This window comes from Leucoraja erinacea, chromosome 14 (assembly GCF_028641065.1).
Source record: "Leucoraja erinacea ecotype New England chromosome 14, Leri_hhj_1, whole genome shotgun sequence".
Classification (NCBI taxonomy): Eukaryota; Metazoa; Chordata; class Chondrichthyes; order Rajiformes; family Rajidae; genus Leucoraja; species Leucoraja erinaceus.
The window spans coordinates 6,738,618-6,762,305 of NC_073390.1; the positions used below are offsets into that span (position 1 = coordinate 6,738,618).

A 23,688-nucleotide genomic window follows, 5' to 3' on the forward strand; every position below is an offset into this window, starting at 1 on the left:
AATTTCCCATAATCAAAGACAAGCTGACAATCCCAAGTTGTTCATTGTCTTTCCAAATACAAACAAAATCCTATTCCTCAGAATCCCTTCTAGTACCTTTCAGACCACTAATGTACAGTCTATCTTTACTTCCTATTCCTGCTTGTGTTTTGTTAAACTGAATAAGGAGATTATTTGGCAGGACACATTCTAAGACTGAATCTCCCGGTCATTTTTGCAGGTACGACAACAGGTCCTGGAACGATTCCTAAAATGGAGACATCAACAACAGACCCATTATTGTCAAATATATCACCAATCTTTGCAGCCACTCCAGGAACCACAAGAACTGTTACACCATCAGCAACTGACATCCACACTCAACCATTGATAAATGAATCCACAACATCTACTACACTGGCTGCCAATTCCACAGCATCAGAATCTGGTGAGGATTGGACAGTTTTGCCAACAGAATTTTTACCTGTTACCTGCCAAGTATGTACATTATGCCAGGATTTAAAACATATTCAAGAAGGTCATTATATATATCAGCACAATAAACTCTGCTAAAGTGACATCAACTGTCAGCATCAGTATTTACAGGTTTTACATCAGGTATTCACTTTGACTTCAATTACTCACGGTGATTACACGGTGATTGCAAAGTTCGTTCTTGCAGCCTGGTTCCCATATATTCCAAGCTTCTGGTCCAGCCTACCTTATGGGAAACGTCAAAGACTATGCTAAGGTCCATGTGGACCATGTCCACAGTTCTGCTTTCATCAATCCTCTTGGTGATCTCTTCAATCACCATGATATTTTAATTTCCAATAAACAAAGGCAGGCTGACAATCCCAAATTGGTCCTTGCCTTTCCAAATACAAATAAACCCTATTTCTCAGAATCCCCTCCAGTAACTTTCGGACCACTTATGTTGGTCTATCTTTACTTCCTATTCCTGCTTGGCTGTTGTTAAACTGAATATGGAGATTATTTGTCAGGACACATTTTAAGATGGACTTTTCCCGTCATTTTTGCAGCTACAACAGGTCCAGGAACGACAACATCTACAGTATCTACGACAATGACTGTCAATTCCACAGCATCAGATTCTGGTGAGTATTCAATAGTTCTGCCAGCAGAATTTTTACCCGTTACCTGCCAAGTATGTCAATACAAGAGCACCAACGAAACCTTCACAAGCGACTGTATAGCTGTATCATCAATGACAAGCATCACCACAATGACTGCAGCATACATTACACAAATCTGTGCTTTGCAGATTTATAGAACTTAGCAACTCATTCCATTAACCCATCACGCTCTGTGTGAAAACCCGACCCTTCGGCCCCCTTTAAATCATTTCCTCTCACATTAAACCATTGCCTTCTAGTTGGAGACTCCAGTACACGAGGGCACTGATGCTTCACATGATGTGAGAAATCTCTATAAAGTCAATCCTCAGCAAGATTGGACTAGGGAGAGAAGGGCCCAGCCTATCCAATAACTCATCACATAAACCCTACAGAGAAGGCAATATTCCCATGAATCTTTTCTGCATCCTCTCCAACTTAAATACACCCTTTCCAATAGTTGACCAGAACTGCACAGAATACTCCAAGTGTAGCTTAACCAACAAGTTGTACAAGTTATACATGCTGTTTCAATTACTACACTCAATGGCTTGCCTGATGAAGGCCAGCACACCGCATGCTTTCTTCACACCTCTTACCACCTGATTTGCCACTCACAGGGAACTATAGATGTCCCCTAATGTCCTGATGTTTAAAAACACGCCCCAGGCTCTACCATTCACTGTGTAAAACCTGTAGCGGTTTATCATCCCTAAATGCTTCACGTTACATGGCTCTGAGCTAACTTTTGTACCTAATTTGACCTTTCACCCTGGATCCCATATATTCCAAGCTTCTGGTCCATCCCAAAATTATGGAAAATGTCAAAGACTATGCAAACATCCATGTGGACCATGTCAACAGTTCTGCCTTCATCCATCCTCTTGGTGATCTCTTCAATTACCACAATAATGTAATTTCCCTATAATCAAAGACAAGCTGACAACTGGTGCAGTGAAATTTGAGTTACCATGCAGCACACAGATTAGATGAACACAACACTATAGAATGTAACATAAAACATAAAAACATCCCCACACAGCGGAATCAACATTTCCCACTGTGAGGGAAGGTAACAAAGTTCAGTCCTCTTGTTAACCCATGGTCGGGGCCTATTGAGGCCTCCCCAGTCGCCGGAAGGGGGCGGCCCGATGTTTCAGGCCCTCTCGCCGGGAAGATGGAACTCCGGCGTCGGAAGAACACTCTCAACGGCCTGGGGTTTCCAATCGGCCGCTTCCTACCGGAGACTGTGGCTCCCGAAGTCCACAGACCGAGCTGGGCGGAGCTCCAACACAGGCGATCCTCGGCGAAAGATCCCAGGCTCCGCAATGTTGGGAGATCCTGGACACATTTTAAGGCTGAATATTCCCGTCATTTTTGCAGCTACAACAATAGGTCCTGGAACGACAACATCGCCAACATCCAGGACAATGACTGTCATTTCCACCGGATCAAAATCTCGTGAGTATTCAATAGTTTTGCCAACAGGATTTTTACCTGTTACATGCCATGTATGTAAATTGTGCCAGAATTGTGTCATGATGTTTCAATTACTCCACTCAATGGCTTGCATGATGAAGACCAGCACACCGCATGCTTTCTTCACAACTCTTACCACCTGCATTGCCACTCACAGGGAACTATAGATGACCCCTAATGTCCTGATGTTTAAAAAGACTACCCAGGCTCTACCATTCACTGTGTAAAACCTGTCGTGGTATATGTTCCCTAAATGCCTCGCATTACATGGCTCCGAACAAAATTATGTATCTAATTTGTTCTATCACCCTGGATCCCATATATTCCAAGCTTCCAGCCGAACTTATGGGAAATGTCAAAGTCTATGCTAATTTCCATGTGGACCATGTCCACAGTTCTGCCTTCATCCATCCCCGGCGATCTCTTCAATTATCACAATAATGTAATTTCCCATAATGAAAGACAAGCTGACAATCACAAGTTGTTTATCTTCTTTGCAAATACAAATAAATCCTATTCCTCAGAATCTCCCGCAGTACCTTTCAGACCACATATGTACGGTCTATCTTTACTTCCAATTCTTGCTTGGCTTTTGTTAAACTGAATTTGGAGATTATTTGTCAGGACACATTTTAAGGCTGAATATTCCTGTAATTTTTGCAGCTACAACAATAGGTCCTGGAACAGCTCCAACATCCACAACATTGACAGTCAATTCCACAGCATCAGAAGCTCGTGAGTATTCAACAGTTTTGCCAACAGAATTTTTAACAGTTACATAGAAACATAGAAACATAGAAATTAAGTGCAGGAGTAGGCCATTCGGCCCTTCGAGCCTGCACCATTCGCCATTCAATATGATCATGGCTGATCATCCAACTCAGTATCCCATCCCTGCCTTCTCTCCATACCCCCTGATCCCCTTAGCCACAAGGGCCACAACTCCCTCTTAAATATAGCCAATGAACTGTGGCCTCAACTACCTTCTGTGGCAGAGAGTTCGAGAGATTCACCACTCTCTGTGTGAAAAACCTGGCACGTATGTAATTTATGCCAGAATTAAAGGAATATTCAAGAAGCCCATTATATATATATATATATATATATATATATATATATATATATATATATATATATATATATATATGTAAACACAATAAACTCTGCTGGATCTGGAGAGGAGCTCCATGTGGAGAAGTGAATGCCACCTGAACACAAGTCGTGGTCTGATCAACCGTGGCTGGGTCGCCTGGGTGAGGGTGTCTGATGTTGAAAGACCCGAAACATCCAATGACCCCAGGTTACATCAATGACGATGTGTTCAGGAGCATCAATAAACGTATTTTTATTAATAAGACTGAATCCCCCGGTCATTTTTGCAGGTACGACAACAGGTCCTGGAACGAATCCTAAAACTGAGACATCAACAACAGACCCATTTTTGCCAACTACATCACCAAACTTCAGAACCACCTCAGGAACCACAAGAACTGTTACACCATCAGCTACTGACATCCCCACTCAACCATTGATAAATGAATCTACAACATCTACGACAATGGCTGTCAATTCCACAGCATCAGAATCTGGTGAGGATTGGACAGTTTTGCCAACAGAATTTTTACCTGTTACCTGCCAAGTATGTAAATTATGCCAGGATTTAAAACATATTCAAGAAGGTCATCAGCACAATAAACTCTGCTAAAGTGACATCAACTGTCAGCATCAGTATTTACAGGTTTTACATCAGGTATTCACTTTGACTTCAATTACTCACGGTGATTACACGGTGATTGCAAAGTTCGTTCTTGCACCCTGGATCCCATATATTCCAAGCTTCTGGTCCAGCCTACCTTATGGGACACGTCAAAGACTATGCCAAGGTCCATGTGGACCATGTCCACAGTTCTGCTTTCATCAATCCTCTTGGTGATCTCTTCAATCACCATGATATTTTCATTTCCAATAAACAAAGGCAGGCTGACAATCCCAAATTGGTCCTTGCCTTTCCAAATACAAATAAACCCTATTTCTCAGAATCCCCTCCAGTAACTTTCGGACCACTTATGTTGGTCTATCTTTACTTCCTATTCCTGCTTGGCTTTTGTTAAACTGAATATGGAGATTATTTGTCAGGACACATTTTACGATGGACTTTTCCCGTCATTTTTGCAGCTACAACAGGTCCAGGAATGACAATATCTACAGTATCTACGACAATGACTGTCAATTCCACAGCATCAGATTTTGGTGAGTATTCAATAGTTCTGCCAGCAGAATTTTTACCCGTTACCTGCCAAGTATGTCAATTGTGCAAGAATTAAAGACATTTTCATGAAGCCCATTACAAGCACAATAAACTCTGCTAAGGTGAAATGTCTTGTCAGCATCAGAACCTACAGGTTTGACATCAGGTAATCACATTGACTTCAATTACTCACAATGATTACACTGCGCGCACCTATATAATTAATGTTTTTACATCTACTTCAACAACATGCAGCACAGCAGAGCCAACTTCTACAAGAGCACCAACGAAACCTTCACAAGCGACTGTATAGCTGTATCATCAATGACAAGAATCACCACAATGCCTGCAGCAAACATTACACAAATCTGTGCTTTGCAGATTTATAGAATTATACAGCACATAAACAGGCCCTTTGCCACATCCAGTCCGCACTGAACATAATATCTACCTGTCCTAACCCCATTTGCCTGCCAATGCCTCATATCCCTCTGAATCTTGCCTATCAATGTAACTGTCTAAATATGTTTTAATCTTTGCAATGATATCCGCTTCTACCACCTCCTTTAGCAACTCATTCCATTAACCCATCACGCTCTGTGTGAAAACCCGACCCTTCGGCCCCCTTTAAATCATTTCCTCTCACATTAAACCATTGCCTTCTAGTTGGAGACTCCGAGGGCACTGATGCTTCACATGACGTGACAAATCTCTATAAAGTCAATCCTCAGCAAGATTGGACTAGGGAGAGAAGGGCCCAGCCTATCCAATAACTCATCACATAAACCCTACAGAGAAGGCAATATTCCCATGAATCTTCTCTGCATCCTCTCCAACTTAAATACACCCTTCAAATAGTTTGGTGACCAGAACTGCACAGAATACTCCAAGTGTAGCTTAACCAACAAGTTGTACAAGTTATACATGGTGTTTCAATTACTACACTCAATGGCTTGCCTGATGAGGGCCAGCACACCGCATGCTTTCTTCACACCTCTTACCACCTGCGTTGCCACTCACAGGGAACTATAGATGTCCCCTAATGTCCTGATGTTTAAAATGACTCCCCAGGCTCTACCATCACTGTGTAAAACCTGTAGTGGTTTATCTTCCCTAAATGCTTCAGGTTACATGGCTCTGAGCTAACTTTTGTACCTAATTTGACCTTTCACCCCGGATCCCATATATTCCAAGCTTCTGGTCCATCCCGAAATTATGGAAAATGTCAAAGACTATGCAAAGATCCATGTGGACCCTGTCAACAGTTCTGCCTTCATCCATCCTCTTGGTGATCTCTTCAATTACCACAATATTGTAATTTCCCTATAATCAAAGACAAGCTGACAACTGGTGCAGTGAAATTTGAGTTACCATGCAGCAGACAGATTAGATGAACACAACACTATAGAATGTAACATAAAACATAAAAACATCCCCACACAGCGGAATCAACATTTCCCACTGTGAGGGAAGGTAACAAAGTTCAGTCCTCTTGTTAACCCATGGTCGGGGCCTATTGAGGCCTCCCCAGTCGCCGGAAGGGGGCGGCCCGATGTTTCAGGCCCTCTCGCCGGGAAGATGGAACTCCGGCGTCGGAAGAACACTCTCAACGGCCTGGGGTTTCCAATCGGCCGCTTCCTACCGGAGACTGTGGCTCCCGAAGTCCACAGACCGAGCTGGGCGGAGCTCCAACACAGGCGATCCTCGGCGAAAGATCCCAGGCTCCGCAATGTTGGGAGATCCTGGACACATTTTAAGGCTGAATATTCCCGTCATTTTTGCAGCTACAACAATAGGTCCTGGAACGACAACATCGCCAACATCCAGGACAATGACTGTCATTTCCACCGGATCAAAATCTCGTGAGTATTCAATAGTTTTGCCAACAGGATTTTTACCTGTTACATGCCATGTATGTAAATTGTGCCAGAATTGTGTCATGATGTTTCAATTACTCCACTCAATGGCTTGCATGATGAAGACCAGCACACCGCATGCTTTCTTCACAACTCTTACCACCTGCATTGCCACTCACAGGGAACTATAGATGACCCCTAATGTCCTGATGTTTAAAAAGACTACCCAGGCTCTACCATTCACTGTGTAAAACCTGTCGTGGTATATGTTCCCTAAATGCCTCGCATTACATGGCTCCGAGCAAAATTATGTATCTAATTTGTTCTATCACCCTGGATCCCATATATTCCAAGCTTCCAGCCGAACTTATGGGAAATGTCAAAGTCTATGCTAATTTCCATGTGGACCATGTCCACAGTTCTGCCTTCATCCATCCCCGGCGATCTCTTCAATTATCACAATAATGTAATTTCCCATAATGAAAGACAAGCTGACAATCACAAGTTGTTTATCTTCTTTGCAAATACAAATAAATCCTATTCCTCAGAATCTCCCGCAGTACCTTTCAGACCACATATGTACGGTCTATCTTTACTTCCAATTCTTGCTTGGCTTTTGTTAAACTGAATTTGGAGATTATTTGTCAGGACACATTTTAAGGCTGAATATTCCTGTAATTTTTGCAGCTACAACAATAGGTCCTGGAACAGCTCCAACATCCACAACATTGACAGTCAATTCCACAGCATCAGAAGCTCGTGAGTATTCAACAGTTTTGCCAACAGAATTTTTAACAGTTACATAGAAACATAGAAACATAGAAATTAAGTGCAGGAGTAGGCCATTCGGCCCTTCGAGCCTGCACCATTCGCCATTCAATATGATCATGGCTGATCATCCAACTCAGTATCCCATCCCTGCCTTCTCTCCATACCCCCTGATCCCCTTAGCCACAAGGGCCACAACTCCCTCTTAAATATAGCCAATGAACTGTGGCCTCAACTACCTTCTGTGGCAGAGAGTTCGAGAGATTCACCACTCTCTGTGTGAAAAACCTGGCACGTATGTAATTTATGCCAGAATTAAAAGAATATTCAAAAAACCCATTATATATATATATATATATATATATATATATATATATATATATATATATATATATGTAAACACAATAAACTCTGCTGGATCTGGAGAGGAGCTCCATGTGGAGAAGTGAATGCCACCTGAACACAAGTCGTGGTCTGATCAACCGTGGCTGGGTCGCCTGGGTGAGGGTGTCTGATGTTGAAAGACCCGAAACATCCAATGACCCCAGGTTACATCAATGACGATGTGTTCAGGAGCATCAATAAACGTATTTTTATTAATAAGACTGAATCCCCCGGTCATTTTTGCAGGTACGACAACAGGTCCTGGAACGAATCCTAAAACTGAGACATCAACAACAGACCCATTTTTGCCAACTACATCACCAAACTTCAGAACCACCTCAGGAACCACAAGAACTGTTACACCATCAGCTACTGACATCCCCACTCAACCATTGATAAATGAATCTACAACATCTACGACAATGGCTGTCAATTCCACAGCATCAGAATCTGGTGAGGATTGGACAGTTTTGCCAACAGCATTTTTACCTGTTACCTGCCAAGTATGTAAATTATGCCAGGATTTAAAACATATTCAAGAAGGTCATCAGCACAATAAACTCTGCTAAAGTGACATCAACTGTCAGCATCAGTATTTACAGGTTTTACATCAGGTATTCACTTTGACTTCAATTACTCACGGTGATTACACGGTGATTGCAAAGTTCGTTCTTGCACCCTGGATCCCATATATTCCAAGCTTCTGGTCCAGCCTACCTTATGGGACACGTCAAAGACTATGCCAAGGTCCATGTGGACCATGTCCACAGTTCTGCTTTCATCAATCCTCTTGGTGATCTCTTCAATCACCATGATATTTTCATTTCCAATAAACAAAGGCAGGCTGACAATCCCAAATTGGTCCTTGCCTTTCCAAATACAAATAAACCCTATTTCTCAGAATCCCCTCCAGTAACTTTCGGACCACTTATGTTGGTCTATCTTTACTTCCTATTCCTGCTTGGCTTTTGTTAAACTGAATATGGAGATTATTTGTCAGGACACATTTTACGATGGACTTTTCCCGTCATTTTTGCAGCTACAACAGGTCCAGGAATGACAATATCTACAGTATCTACGACAATGACTGTCAATTCCACAGCATCAGATTTTGGTGAGTATTCAATAGTTCTGCCAGCAGAATTTTTACCCGTTACCTGCCAAGTATGTCAATTGTGCAAGAATTAAAGACATTTTCATGAAGCCCATTACAAGCACAATAAACTCTGCTAAGGTGAAATGTCTTGTCAGCATCAGAACCTACAGGTTTGACATCAGGTAATCACATTGACTTCAATTACTCACAATGATTACACTGCGCGCACCTATATAATTAATGTTTTTACATCTACTTCAACAACATGCAGCACAGCAGAGCCAACTTCTACAAGAGCACCAACGAAACCTTCACAAGCGACTGTATAGCTGTATCATCAATGACAAGAATCACCACAATGCCTGCAGCAAACATTACACAAATCTGTGCTTTGCAGATTTATAGAATTATACAGCACATAAACAGGCCCTTTGCCACATCCAGTCCGCACTGAACATAATATCTACCTGTCCTAACCCCATTTGCCTGCCAATGCCTCATATCCCTCTGAATCTTGCCTATCAATGTAACTGTCTAAATATGTTTTAATCTTTGCAATGATATCCGCTTCTACCACCTCCTTTAGCAACTCATTCCATTAACCCATCACGCTCTGTGTGAAAACCCGACCCTTCGGCCCCCTTTAAATCATTTCCTCTCACATTAAACCATTGCCTTCTAGTTGGAGACTCCGAGGGCACTGATGCTTCACATGACGTGACAAATCTCTATAAAGTCAATCCTCAGCAAGATTGGACTAGGGAGAGAAGGGCCCAGCCTATCCAATAACTCATCACATAAACCCTACAGAGAAGGCAATATTCCCATGAATCTTCTCTGCATCCTCTCCAACTTAAATACACCCTTCAAATAGTTTGGTGACCAGAACTGCACAGAATACTCCAAGTGTAGCTTAACCAACAAGTTGTACAAGTTATACATGGTGTTTCAATTACTACACTACATGGTGTTTCAATTACTACACTCAATGGCTTGCCTGATGAGGGCCAGCACACCGCATGCTTTCTTCACAACTCTTACCACCTGATTTGCCACTCAAAGGGAACTATATTTGTCCCCTAATGTCCTGATGTTTAAAATGACTCCCCAGGCTCTACCATCACTGGACACATTTTAAGGCTGAATATTCCCGTCATTTTTGCAGCTACAACAATAGGTCCTGGAACGACAACATCGCCAACATCCAGGACAATGACTGTCATTTCCACCGGATCAAAATCTCGTGAGTATTCAATAGTTTTGCCAACAGGATTTTTACTTGTTACATGCCATGTATGTAAATTGTGCCAGAATTGTGTCATGATGTTTCAATTACTCCACTAAATGGCTTGCATGATGAAGACCAGCACACCGCATGCTTTCTTCACAACTCTTATCACCTGCATTGCCACTCACAGGGAACTATAGATGACCCCTAATGTCCTGATGTTTAAAAAGACTACCCAGGCTCTACCATTCACTGTGTAAAACCTGTCATGGTATATGTTCCCTAAATGCCTCGCATTACATGGCTCCGAGCAAAATTATGTATCTAATTTGTTCTATCACCCTGGATCCCATATATTCCAAGCTTCCAGCCGAACTTATGGGAAATGTCAAAGTCTATGCTAATTTCCATGTGGACCATGTCCACAGTTCTGCCTTCATCCATCCCCGGCGATCTCTTCAATTATCACAATAATGTAATTTCCCATAATGAAAGACAAGCTGACAATCACAAGTTGTTTATCTTCTTTGCAAATACAAATAAATCCTATTCCTCAGAATCTCCCGCAGTACCTTTCAGACCACATATGTACGGTCTATCTTTACTTCCAATTCTTGCTTGGCTTTTGTTAAACTGAATTTGGAGATTATTTGTCAGGACACATTTTAAGGCTGAATATTCCTGTAATTTTTGCAGCTACAACAATAGGTCCTGGAACAGCTCCAACATCCACGACATTGACAGTCAATTCCACAGCATCAGAAGCTCGTGAGTATTCAACAGTTTTGCCAACAGAATTTTTAACAGTTACATAGAAACATAGAAACATAGAAATTAAGTGCAGGAGTAGGCCATTCGGCCCTTCGAGCCTGCACCGCCATTCATTATGATCATGGCTGATCATCCAACTCAGTATCCCGTACCTGCCTCCTCTCCATACCCCCTGATCCCCTTAGCCACAAGGGCCACATCTAACTCCCTCTTAAATATAGCCAATGAACTGGCCTCAACTACCCTCAGTGGCAGAGAGTTCGAGAGATTCACCACTCTCTGTGTGAAAAACCTGGCACGTATGTAATTTATGCCAGAATTAAAGGAATATTCAAGAAGCCCATTATATATATATATATATATATATATATATATATATATATATATATATATATATATGTAAACACAATAAACTCTGCTGGATCTGGAGAGGAGCTCCATGTGGAGAAGTGAATGCCACCTGAACACAAGTCGTGGTCTGATCAACCGTGGCTGGGTCGCCTGGGTGAGGGTGTCTGATGTTGAAAGACCCGAAACATCCAATGACCCCAGGTTACATCAATGACGATGTGTTCAGGAGCATCAATAAACGTATTTTTATTAATAAGACTGAATCCCCCGGTCATTTTTGCAGGTACGACAACAGGTCCTGGAACGAATCCTAAAACTGAGACATCAACAACAGACCCATTTTTGCCAACTACATCACCAAACTTCAGAACCACCTCAGGAACCACAAGAACTGTTACACCATCAGCTACTGACATCCCCACTCAACCATTGATAAATGAATCTACAACATCTACGACAATGGCTGTCAATTCCACAGCATCAGAATCTGGTGAGGATTGGACAGTTTTGCCAACAGAATTTTTACCTGTTACCTGCCAAGTATGTAAATTATGCCAGGATTTAAAACATATTCAAGAAGGTCATCAGCACAATAAACTCTGCTAAAGTGACATCAACTGTCAGCATCAGTATTTACAGGTTTTACATCAGGTATTCACTTTGACTTCAATTACTCACGGTGATTACACGGTGATTGCAAAGTTCGTTCTTGCACCCTGGATCCCATATATTCCAAGCTTCTGGTCCAGCCTACCTTATGGGACACGTCAAAGACTATGCTAAGGTCCATGTGGACCATGTCCACAGTTCTGCTTTCATCAATCCTCTTGGTGATCTCTTCAATCACCATGATATTTTCATTTCCAATAAACAAAGGCAGGCTGACAATCCCAAATTGGTCCTTGCCTTTCCAAATACAAATAAACCCTATTTCTCAGAATCCCCTCCAGTAACTTTTGGACCACTTATGTTGGTCTATCTTTACTTCCTATTCCTGCTTGGCTTTTGTTAAACTGAATATGGAGATTATTTGTCAGGACACATTTTACGACGGACTTTTCCCGTCATTTTTGCAGCTACAACAGGTCCAGGAACGACAATATCTACAGTATCTACGACAATGACTGTCAATTCCACAGCATCAGATTTTGGTGAGTATTCAATAGTTCTGCCAGCAGAATTTTTACCCGTTACCTGCCAAGTATGTCAATTGTGCAAGAAGTAAAGACATTTTCATGAAGCCCATTACAAGCACAATAAACTCTGCTAAGGTGAAATGTCTTGTCAGCATCAGAACCTACAGGTTTTACATCAGGTAATCACATTGACTTCAATTACTCACAATGATTACACTGCGCGCACCTATATAATTAATGTTTTTACATCTACTTCAACAACATGCAACACAGCAGAGCCAACTTCTACAAGAGCACCAACGAAACCTTCACAAGCGACTGTATAGCTGTATCATCAATGACAAGAATCACCACAATGCCTGCAGCAAACATTACACAAATCTGTGCTTTGCAGATTTATAGAATTATACAGCAGATAAACAGGCCCTTTGCCACATCCAGTCCGCACTGAACATAATATCTACCTATCCTAACCCCATTTGCCTGCCAATGCCTCATATCCCTCTGAATCTTGCCTATCAATGTAACTGTCTAAATATGTTTTAATCTTTGCAATGATATCCGCTTCTACCACCTCCTTTAGCAACTCATTCCATTAACCCATCACGCTCTGTGTGAAAACCCGACCCTTCGGCCCCCTTTAAATCATTTCCTCTCACATTAAACCATTGCCTTCTAGTTGGAGACTCCAGTACACGAGGGCACTGATGCTTCACATGACGTGACAAATCTCTATAAAGTCAATCCTCAGCAAGATTGGACTAGGGAGAGAAGGGCCCAGCCTATCCAATAACTCATCACATAAACCCTACAGAGAAGGCAATATTCCCATGAATCTTTTCTGCATCCTCTCCAACTTAAATACACCCTTCCAATAGTTTGGTGACCAGAACTGCACAGAATACTCCAAGTGTAGCTTAACCAACAAGTTGTACAAGTTATACATGGTGTTTCAATTACTACACTCAATGGCTTGCCTGATGAGGGCCAGCACACCGCATGCTTTCTTCACACCTCTTACCACCTGATTTGCCACTCACAGGGAACTATAGATGTCCCCTAATGTCCTGATGTTTAAAAAACTCCCCAGGCTCTACCATTCACTGTGTAAAACCTGTAGTGGTTTATCTTCCCTAAATGCTTCACGTTACATGGCTCTGAGCTAAATTTTGTACCTAATTTGACCTTTCACCCTGGATCCCATATATTCCAAGCTTCTGGTCCATCTCGAAATTATGGAAAATGTCAAAGACTATGCAAAGATCCATGTGGACCATGTCAACAGTTCTGCCTTCATCCATCCTCTTGGTGATCTCTTCAATTACCACAATAATGTAATTTCCCTATAATCAAAGACAAGCTGACAACTGGTGCAGTGAAATTTGAGTTACCATGCAGCAGACAGATTAGATGAACACAACACTATAGAATGTAACATAAAAGATAAAAACATCCCCACACAGCGGAATCAACATTTCCCACTGTGAGGGAAGGTAACAAAGTTCAGTCCTCTTGTTAACCCGTGGTCGGGGCCTATTGAGGCCTCCCCAGTCGCCTGAAGGGGGCGGCCCGATGTTTCAGGCCCTCTCGCCAGGAAGATGGAACTCCGGCGTCGGAAGAACACTCTCAACGACCTGGAGTTTCCAATCGGCCACTTCCTACTGGAGACTGTGGCTCCCGAAGTCCACAGACCGAGCTGGGCGGAGCTCCAACACAGGCGATCCTCGGCGAAAGATCCCAGGCTCCGCGATGTTAAAGTCAGCACCACCCGCGGCTGGAAGCTTCGCAGACCACAGCATCACGATGTTAAAGTTGGCAGTCCCAACACTCCGGAGCTCAAACACACCGGTAAGGCAACGCCTGCTCTGCAATGGTACTTCAGTGCTGCGCCGCTGCTGAAGCTGAAGCTCTGGCCGGTCTCCGGCAGGAAAGGCCGCACCAATCCAGATGGTAGGCCGTGAGGAGGGGGCGAAGATGCGGCTCGGAGGAAAGACGCATCCTCAACCAGGTAGTGCCTGAGAAAAACAGTTTCCCCCTGACTCCCCACATAAAATGACCTCTAAAATGAAACTTTTCGACAAAGGATGAAAGGGCGAACAGCTGCAGGTGAGGCTGCCACACCCGATGACGCCACCAATCGGATAAGCTGACAATCACAAGTTATTTATCGTCTTTCCAAATACAAATAAATCAATTTCCTCAGAATCCCTTGCAGTAACTTTAGGACCACTTATATACGGTCTAACTTTACTTCCTATTCCTGCTTGGCTTTTGTTAAACTGAATATGGAGATTATTAGCCTGGACACATTTTAAGGCTGAATATTCCCGTCATTTTTGCAGCTACAACAATAGGTCCTGGAACTACAACATCGCCAACATCCACGACAATGACTGTCATTTCCACCGGATCAAAATCTCGTGAGTATTCAATAGTTTTGCCAACAGGATTTTTACCTGTTACATGCCATGTATGTAAATTGTGCCAGAATTGTGTCATGATGTTTCAATTACTCCACTCAATGGCTTGCATGATGAAGGCCAGCACACCGCATGCTTTCTTCACAACTCTTACCACCTGCGTTGCGACTCACAGGGAACTATAGATGACCCCTAATGTCCTGATGTTTAAAAAGACTCCCCAGGCTCTACCATTCACTGTGTAAAACCTGTCGTGGTATATGTTCCCTAAATGCCTCGCGTTACATGGCTCCGAGCAAAATTATTTATCTAATTTGCTCTATCACCCTGGATCCCATATATTCCAAGCTTCCAGCCCAACTTACGGGAAATGTCAAAGTCTATGCTAATTTCCATGTGGACCATGTCCACAGTTCTGCCTTCATCCATCCCCGTTGAACTCTTCAATTATCAGAATAATGTAATTTCCCATAATGAAAGACAAGCTGACAATCACAAGTTGTTTATCTTCTTTGCAAATACAAATAAATCCTATTCCTCAGAATCTCCCGCAGCACCTTTCAGACCACATATGTACGGTCTATCTTTACTTCCAATTCTTGCTTGGCTTTTGTTAAACTGAATTTGGAGATTTTTGTCAGGACACATTTTAAGGCTGAACATTCCTGTAATTTTTGCAGCTACAACAATAGGTCCTGGAACGACAACATCTCCAACATCCACGACATTGACAGTCAATTACACAGTACCAGAATCTCGTGAGTATTCAACAGTTTTGCCAACAGAATTTTTAACTTTTACCTGACACGTATGTAATTTATGCCAGAATAAAAGCCTGGGTGAGGGTTTCTGATGTTGGAAGACTCGAAACATCCAATGACCCCAGGTTACATCACTGACGATGTGTTCAGGAGCATCAATAAATGTTTTTTTATTAATAAGACTGAATCACCCGGTCATTTTTGCAGGTACGACAACAGGTCCTGGAACGAATCCTAAAACTGAGACATCAACAACAGGCCCATTTTTGCCAACTACATCACCAAACTTCAGAACCACTTCAGGAACCACAAGCGCTGTTACACCATCAGCTACTGACATCCCCACTCAACCATTGATAAATGAATCTACAACATCTACGCCAATGGCTGTCAATTCCACAGCATCAGCATCTGGTGAGGATTGGATAGTTTTGCCTACAACAGTTTTACCTGTTACCTGCCAAGGATGTAATTTATGCCTGGATTTAAAACATATTCAGGAAGATCATTATATATATCAGCACAATAAACTCTGCTAAAGTGACATCAACTATCAGCATCAGTATTTACAGGTTTTACATCAGGTAATCACATTGACTTCAATTACACATGGTGATTTTACAGTGATTGCAAAGTTCGCTCTTTCACCCTGGATCCCATATATTCCAAGCTTCTTGTCCAGCCGACCTTATGGGAAATGTCATAGGCTATTCTAAGGTCCATGTGGACCAAGATCTCTCGGAGATCTCTTTAATCACCATGATATTATAATTTCCTATAAACAAAGGCAAGCTGACAATCCCAAATTGATCCTTGCCTTTCCAAATACAAATAAATCCTATTGATCAGAATACCCTCCAACAACTTTCAGACCACTTATGTTGGTCTATCTTTACTTCCTATTCCTGTTTGGCTTTTGTTAAACTGAATAAGGAGTATGTGTATGTATATATATATATGTGTATATATATATATATATGTGTATATGCATATGTATGTATATATATATATGTATATATATATATATATATGTGTATATGTATATGTATATGTATATATATATATATATATATATATATATATATATATATATATATATATATATGCAAAATAAACTGTTAAAGTGAAATGTCTTGTCAGCATCAGTACCTTCAGGTTTTATATCAGTTAATCACATTGACTTCAATTGTTCATGGTGATTGTACTGCCTGCACCTATATAAGTAAGTTTATTGGACAAGTATTCACATCCAAGGAATTTGCCTTGGTGCTCCGCCCACCAGTAACAACATGACATACATGACATGACAGTTACGAATGACTCAGAAAACATTAAACATTAATAATAATAAAACATTAATGATAAAACAATATTGATCAAGCATGTGAACCAACAAAATACCACATCAAAGGGAGGCTAAAGATTTTTGGCTGTTGAGTAGCGCAACTACTCATGGATAAAAACTGTTTTTATGTCTGACTGTGGCAGCTTTGACAGTCCGGAGTTGCCTTTCAGAGGGAAGTGAATCAAAGAGTTTGTGGCCAGGGTGAGAGGGGTCAGAGATGATCTTGCCTGCTTTCTTCCTGGCCCTTGCAATGTACAGTTCATAAATGGAGGTAAGGTTGCAGCTTCTCAGCTGATCGGACGATTCGCTGCAGCCTCCAGGTGTTGTGCTTGGTGGCTGAGCCCAAACCAGACCATGGAGAAGGTGAGAACAAACTCTACGATGGCCGTGTAGAATTGGACCATCATTGCCTGTGGCAGATTGTGCTTCCTCAGCTGCCGCAGGAAGTACATCCTCTGTTGTGCCTTTTTGACTGTAGGGTCAATGTAGCCCCCCACTTAAGGTCCTTGGAGATGATGGTTCCCAGGAACTTAAAAGACTCCACAGATGTAACTGTGGTGTTGTTGATGGTGAGTGGGGTGAGGGGAGGGGGAGTTCTCCTAAAGTCTACAATCAATTCCACTATCTTAAGAGTATTGAGCTCCAGGTTGTTGCGATGGCACCAGGACACCAGCTGCGACACTTCATGTCTGTAGGCAGATTCCTCCCCATCCTGGATCAGTTCAATCAAGGTTGTGTCATCCGCAAACTTGAGATGCTTGACAGAGGTGTCTGTGGAGGTGCAGTCATTGGTGTAGAAAGAATAGAAGAGAGGAGAGAATACGCAGCCTTGTGGTGCTCCTATGCTGAGCGTTTGCGGGTCCGAAATGTGCTTTCCCAGTCTCACATGCTGATTCCTGTCTGTCAGGAAGCTGGTGATCCACCGACAGAGGGGTTCAGGCACAGTCAACTCGGAAAGTTTGGAGTGTAGTAGCTCTGGCACAATGGTGTTGAATGCAGAGCTAAAATCACCAAACAGGATCCTCGCATAGGTCCCCTGGTGGTCTAGGTGCTGTAGGATGAAGTGCAGGCCCAGGTTGACTGCATCATCCGCAGATATATTGGCCCAACATGCAAACTGCATAGGGTCCAGCAGGGGGATCGTGATATTTTTCAGCTTGACCAGCACAAGGCTTTCAAGTGGCTTCATGACTACAGAGGTCAGTGTGACAGGCCTGTAGTCATTAAGACAAGTAATCCTTGCCTTTTTGGGTAAAGGGACAAGAGTAGAGACTTTGAAGGAGGCAGGGACAGTACATGTTTGCAGGGACTGGTTAAAATGTCTGTAAAGACTGGTGACAGTTGTTTGGCACAGGTCTTGAGAGTTGAGGGGGAAACATTGCCAGGTCCTGGAGATGATTAAAGTTTTTACTTCTACTTCAACATTATGCAGCACAGCAGAGTCAGCTTCTTCAAGAAGCCCCAATGAAACCTCCACAAGCAACTGTATAGCTGTATCATCAATGACAACAATCACCACAATGTCTGCAGCAAACATCACACAAATCTGTGCATTGCAGATTCATAGAGTTATACAGCACAGTAATAGGCCCTTTGCCACATCTTGTTCACACTGAAAATAATACCTACCATAGCAAACCCCATTTGCCTGCCAATGCCTCATATCCCTATGAAACTTGCCTATCCATGTAACTGTCCAAATATGTTTTAATCTTTGTAATGATATCCGCCTCTACCAACTCCTTTAGCAACTACAGTCTATCTTTACTTCGTATTCCTGCTTGTGTTTTGTTAAACTGAATAAGGAGATTATTTGTCAGGACACATTCTAAGACTGAATCTCCCCGTCATTTTTGCAGGTATGACAACAGGTCCTGGAACGAATCCTAAGAATGAGACATCAGCAACAGACACATTATTGCCAACTACATCGCCAATCTTCACAACCAATTCAGGAACCACAAGCACTGTTACACCACCAGCTACTGACATCCCCACTCAACCATTGATAAATGAATCTACAACATCTACGACAATGGCTGTCAATTCCACAGCATCCGAACCTGGTGAGTATTGGACAGTTTTGCCAACAGCAGTTTTACCTGTTACCTGCCAAGTAAGTAAATTACGCCAGAATTTTAAAAATATTCAAGAAGCTCATTATATATATCAGCATAATAAACTCGCTAAAGTGCCATCACTTGTCATCATCTGTACTTACACATTTTACATTAGGTAATCACATTGACTTCAATTACTCACAGTAACTTCACTCTGCCTACACCCATATAATTTATGTATCCAACCCTTTACATCTACCTCAGCAACATGCAACACAGCAGAATCAACTTCTATGGGAAGCACCAGTCAAACCTCCACAAGTGACTGTACAGATGCATCATCAATGAAAACAATCACCTCAATGTCATCCGCAAGCATTGAACAGATCTGTGCTTTACAGGTTTATAGATTTACAACTCAGAAACTGGCCCTATGGCCCATATTGTCAATGCTGACTAAAATGCCCATCTATGCTAAACTTATTTTCCTGCAAATGCTCTGTCTGTGTCTGTCTGTCTGTCTGTCTGTCTGTCTGTCTGTCTGTCTGTCTGTCTGTCTGTCTGTCTGTCTGTCTGTCTGTCTGTCTGTCTGTCTGTCATTAAAACTCTCATCTTGTGTCCTCGCTCTTCAGGGAACAGGGATTCCCCTCCGCCACCATAGATGAGGCTCGCACCAGAGTCTCATCCATACCCCGCAACGCTGCTCTCTCTCCCCATCCCCGCACTCGCAACAAGGACAGAGTCCCCCTAGTCCGCACCTTTCACCCCACCAGCTGGCAAAAGCAACACATAATCCTCCGCCATTTCCGCCACGTCCAACGTGACCCCACCACTCACCACATCTTCCCATTTCCCCCTATGTCTGCCTTCCGCAAAGACCGCTCCCTCCGCAACTCCCTTGTCAATTCTTCCCTTCCCTCCCGTACCACCCCCTTCCTGGGCACTTTCCGTTGCAACCGCAAGAAATGCAACACCTGTCCCTTCACGTCCCCCCTCGACTCCATTCAAGGACCCAAGCAGTCGTTCCAGGTGCGACAAAGGTTCACCTGTATCTCCTCAAAACTCATCTACTGCATCCGCTGCTCTAGATGTCAGCTGATTTACATCGGCTTACATTTTTCGCTGAACACCTCCGCTCAGTCCGCAATAACCTACCTGAACACCCGGTGGCTCAGCACTTCAACTCCCCCTCCCATTCCCAATCCGACCTCTCTGTCCTGGGTCTCCTCCATTGCCAGAGTGAGCAACACCGGAAATTGGAGGAACAGCACCTCATATTCCGCCTGGGTTGCTTGCGTCCGGATGGCATGAATGTTGAATTCGCCCAGTTTTGCTAGCCCTTGCTGTCTCCTCCCCTTCCTTAACCCTCGAGCTGTCTCCTCCCATCCCCACGCCCTTGGGCTCCTCCTCCTCCCTTTTTCCTTCCTTCTCCCCCCCACCCCCCATCAGTTTGAAGAAGGTTTTCGGCCCGAAACGTCGCCTATTTCCTTCGCTCCATAGATGCTGCTGCACCCGCTGAGTTTCTCCAGCATTTTTGTGTACCTTCTCATCTTGTTTGTTTGTTTGTTTGAATGCGTGCATATGCATGAGATCTCAAAACCCAGCCGAAATTGTACACGATAATGCCACAATTTTGTGGCATTATCGTGTACCTTTCGCATACCCACCTTACTGAACATTGTCCTGTGATGTAAATGAAACAAGTTCGTTCAGATTGATGGTATATTTTACAAGTTATTCACATTTTAAATTTTACAAAAAGCTCTTTTACAAAAATCACTTTTCAACTTGACCTGCCTGTTAGCCGTGTTCAACGTCACAATGACATTACAATGGGATCCCAATAATCTTTTTTATTTTTTATTGCTATTTTCATTGACTTTGATTTTATTCAAATAAAAATTTCCCCTTCAATCAAATTTTTCCGTGTTCATTAACAGCTAACATTGTGTTTAGGTTATTTTAATGAAAAATGCTATTTTAATTGAGAATTTAATTTAAAAAAAATTTTAATCGCGATTTTCATTGACATTGATTTATTCTAAAAAAATGTTTCCCTTATAATCAAAACAAATCTCCATGATTTTTTTGTGCTTGTACTTGCCTGCCATCACTACGCGGACCTAATGGCTCTATGGGTAGGTTTATTTCTGCTTTACAAATGCCTTCACGGGTCCTCTATTCACTTTATTAACTCAATTTCAGCCAACAATGGCACAACATTGGCAGTTTGGTGCAATATTGCGTTGGGGGAGCGGGCCTAACGGGTCCCATATATTACTCAAACTCTCATCTTGTTTGTTTGCATGTATGGGTGTGTGTGAGTTCTGGAATCTCCGCCAAAGTGGTACATAATAGAGGTAGAATTTTTGGAATGCGCAGTTTGGTGAAATATTAGGGGAGTGGGCCCAATGGGTCCCCACTTGGTCTATTCACCTTGTTTCTATATTTGTTTGCTGTTTTTTACCTGTAATTGCACAACACCTGTACACGATAGCACTACAATTTTTGCACCACCTTCATTGTCCTGAGATGTAATTTAAACAAGTTTCATTCACATTGAAGGTATATTTTAGTTTACTCACATTTTAAACTTGACAAAAAACACTTTTTTTTTCCACTTGCCCTGCGCGACAGCAGTGTTCCACCCCACAATGACATCACAATGGGTTCTCATTTACACAAGAAAAACCTCAGTTTTAAAAAACACAGCAGTGTCCCACCTCACAATGACGTCAAGGGGATATGAAGGGAGACGGGTTATGGAGGGAGGGAGTAACTGAGGGTAGGCGAAAGGAGAGGGAGGGAGAGGTGAGGGAGGGAGAAGGGGAGGAGGAGAAGGGAAAGAAGAAGCGGGATGGCGAGGTACTGGAAATATTAAACATAAAGTTATTAACTTTATCTTAATCCCGGATTTCTTTTACATGAATAAATATAATTTACAAAAAAAAACGCAATTTTCACTGTGGGGGTGGGAGAGGGAGGAGGTTTCATTAAAACAAACATCGCCATTTTCATTGGGGGGTGGGACAGAGGGGAGGTTTCATTAAAAAACACAGTTAAAATTGCGATTTCCATTGTGAAGGGGGTGGGGAAGGGGTGGCATAGGGTGCAGGTTTCATTTTTTTAAATTGCAATTTTCATTGTGGGGGGTGGGATAGGGGGGAGGGAAGGAGTGTGGAGCAAGGAGATAAAGGGAGAGTAGGGGGTAGAAAAGGACAGGGGTTAAGGAGGGAGGGAGTGACTGAGGGATGGGGAAAAGAGAGGGAGGGAGAGATGAGGGAGGGGGTGGGGGAGAGGATGAAGAGAGGAGAAAGAAGAGGGAGGGTGAAGAGGCGCGGGAGGTAGTTCTGGGGATAAGGGCGAATGGAGGAAGATAGGGGTAGGAAGAGGGATGGCGAGGCGCAGTTGAGAGGGTTACCATGACTTGCGTCACAACAGGGATATCTGGCATAACAACGGGAACCCAACAGCTGCGCCTGTGCAGTTGGGGGCTATGGGTGAGTGGTAGAGTATCTGTATACTATTAAAAGTGTGTGTGTGTGTGTGTGTGTGTGTGTGTGTGTGTGTGTGTGTGTGTGTGTGTGTGTGTGTGTGTGTGTGTGTGTGTGCGTGCGCTCAGTGGCTTTTCATTCCTTGGTCTGCCAGCACACAAACTGTAACGTCGTCATTTATTGCATTTTGCTAGCTGATTCACTTTATATACTATTAAAACTGTGTGTGTGTTACATTCACTGATGCGCTCCTCAAAACATTTGGACATATTTATGTACACGTTTTTTAATAAAAATCCTCCACCCCCCCACTAACTCATTTTATCGCCTCCTGCTGGCCAGCGACCATAACGGCTGCTGACGCCCGGCTCTGCTGCAAAAACGCTCTGTCACGCTGCCTCAAGACAAACATCGGATCTTCAACCCACTCTTTGGCTACACTACTTTGGTAGTCTTGGGGTTCTATCTTTGCATCTCTTACTTTTTCTCTATCTTGTTCTTTCTCTTTTCTTTTCCTTTATTTTAATGCTGAAAAGTCAAAATTGAACCTGTACATTAACTGTATAATTTTATGTGCTGTTTGTTCTACTCTTGTACATTTGCTACTAATACATAAAAATTAAAAAAAAAAAGACAATTTAGTGACAGATTCTTTGGCCGGAGAGGCCTTCTGATCGCCTAGATGCTTCTGTACCCCCAATGGCTTTCCACGTACAACATGTTATTAGTACAAATGAAGCAGAAAACCGCCTAATTTTTGTGGGTGGCCTTTACCTGTTGTCCCAGAGAGCCACAGAGGGGCTGGGAAACATCCTGGGCATTTTGTCTTTTAATTAATGGCCTCTTACCTACCCTGCTCGCAGCGCCAATTTGTTGTGGTTACCAATACTCGCAAACAACTCAGGAAACGCGGCGAATTCAAATATATATATATATACTAGACCAAGTGCAGACCCGTTGGGTCTGTTCCCCCAACGTGCGGTTGTGGGGAGGGAGGCGGCATGCAGCATCACACACACTAACTACCCCCCCCCCCCCCCCACACTCACACTAATTATCCCCCTTGATATTATATTAATATTATTAATTTGCTCCTTTTACACCATAACCACCCTACCTGTGTGTGGAGGGAGGGGAGGAGGGTGTTCGGGGGAGAGGGCCGGTGGGGAGAGGGAT

General features: G+C 42.8%; 1 protein-coding gene across 47 annotated transcripts in view; it reads left to right on the forward strand.

Moving 5' to 3' along the window:
• LOC129703226 (mucin-2-like) overlaps positions 1-23,688 on the forward strand; it is a 177,536-nt gene that overhangs the window by 53,721 nt on the left and 100,127 nt on the right. For 15 of the 47 annotated variants that reach the window (XM_055645456.1, XM_055645473.1, XM_055645470.1 and 12 more), the window contains 18 exons: positions 221-427; positions 1,023-1,097; positions 2,499-2,576; positions 3,258-3,329; positions 3,977-4,183; positions 4,770-4,844; positions 6,627-6,704; positions 7,386-7,457; positions 8,097-8,303; positions 8,890-8,964; positions 10,058-10,189; positions 10,871-10,942; positions 11,580-11,786; positions 12,373-12,447; positions 14,775-14,852; positions 15,533-15,610; positions 15,821-16,027; positions 18,818-19,024. In XM_055645456.1, the coding sequence (XP_055501431.1) occupies positions 221-427; positions 1,023-1,097; positions 2,499-2,576; positions 3,258-3,329; positions 3,977-4,183; positions 4,770-4,844; positions 6,627-6,704; positions 7,386-7,457; positions 8,097-8,303; positions 8,890-8,964; positions 10,058-10,189; positions 10,871-10,942; positions 11,580-11,786; positions 12,373-12,447; positions 14,775-14,852; positions 15,533-15,610; positions 15,821-16,027; positions 18,818-19,024 (2,202 nt within the window). The remainder of the gene's footprint in view (positions 1-220; positions 428-1,022; positions 1,098-2,498; positions 2,577-3,257; positions 3,330-3,976; positions 4,184-4,769; positions 4,845-6,626; positions 6,705-7,385; positions 7,458-8,096; positions 8,304-8,889; positions 8,965-10,057; positions 10,190-10,870; positions 10,943-11,579; positions 11,787-12,372; positions 12,448-14,774; positions 14,853-15,532; positions 15,611-15,820; positions 16,028-18,817; positions 19,025-23,688) is intronic. The other 32 variants (XM_055645503.1, XM_055645506.1, XM_055645458.1 and 29 more) reach the window with 31 other exon arrangements.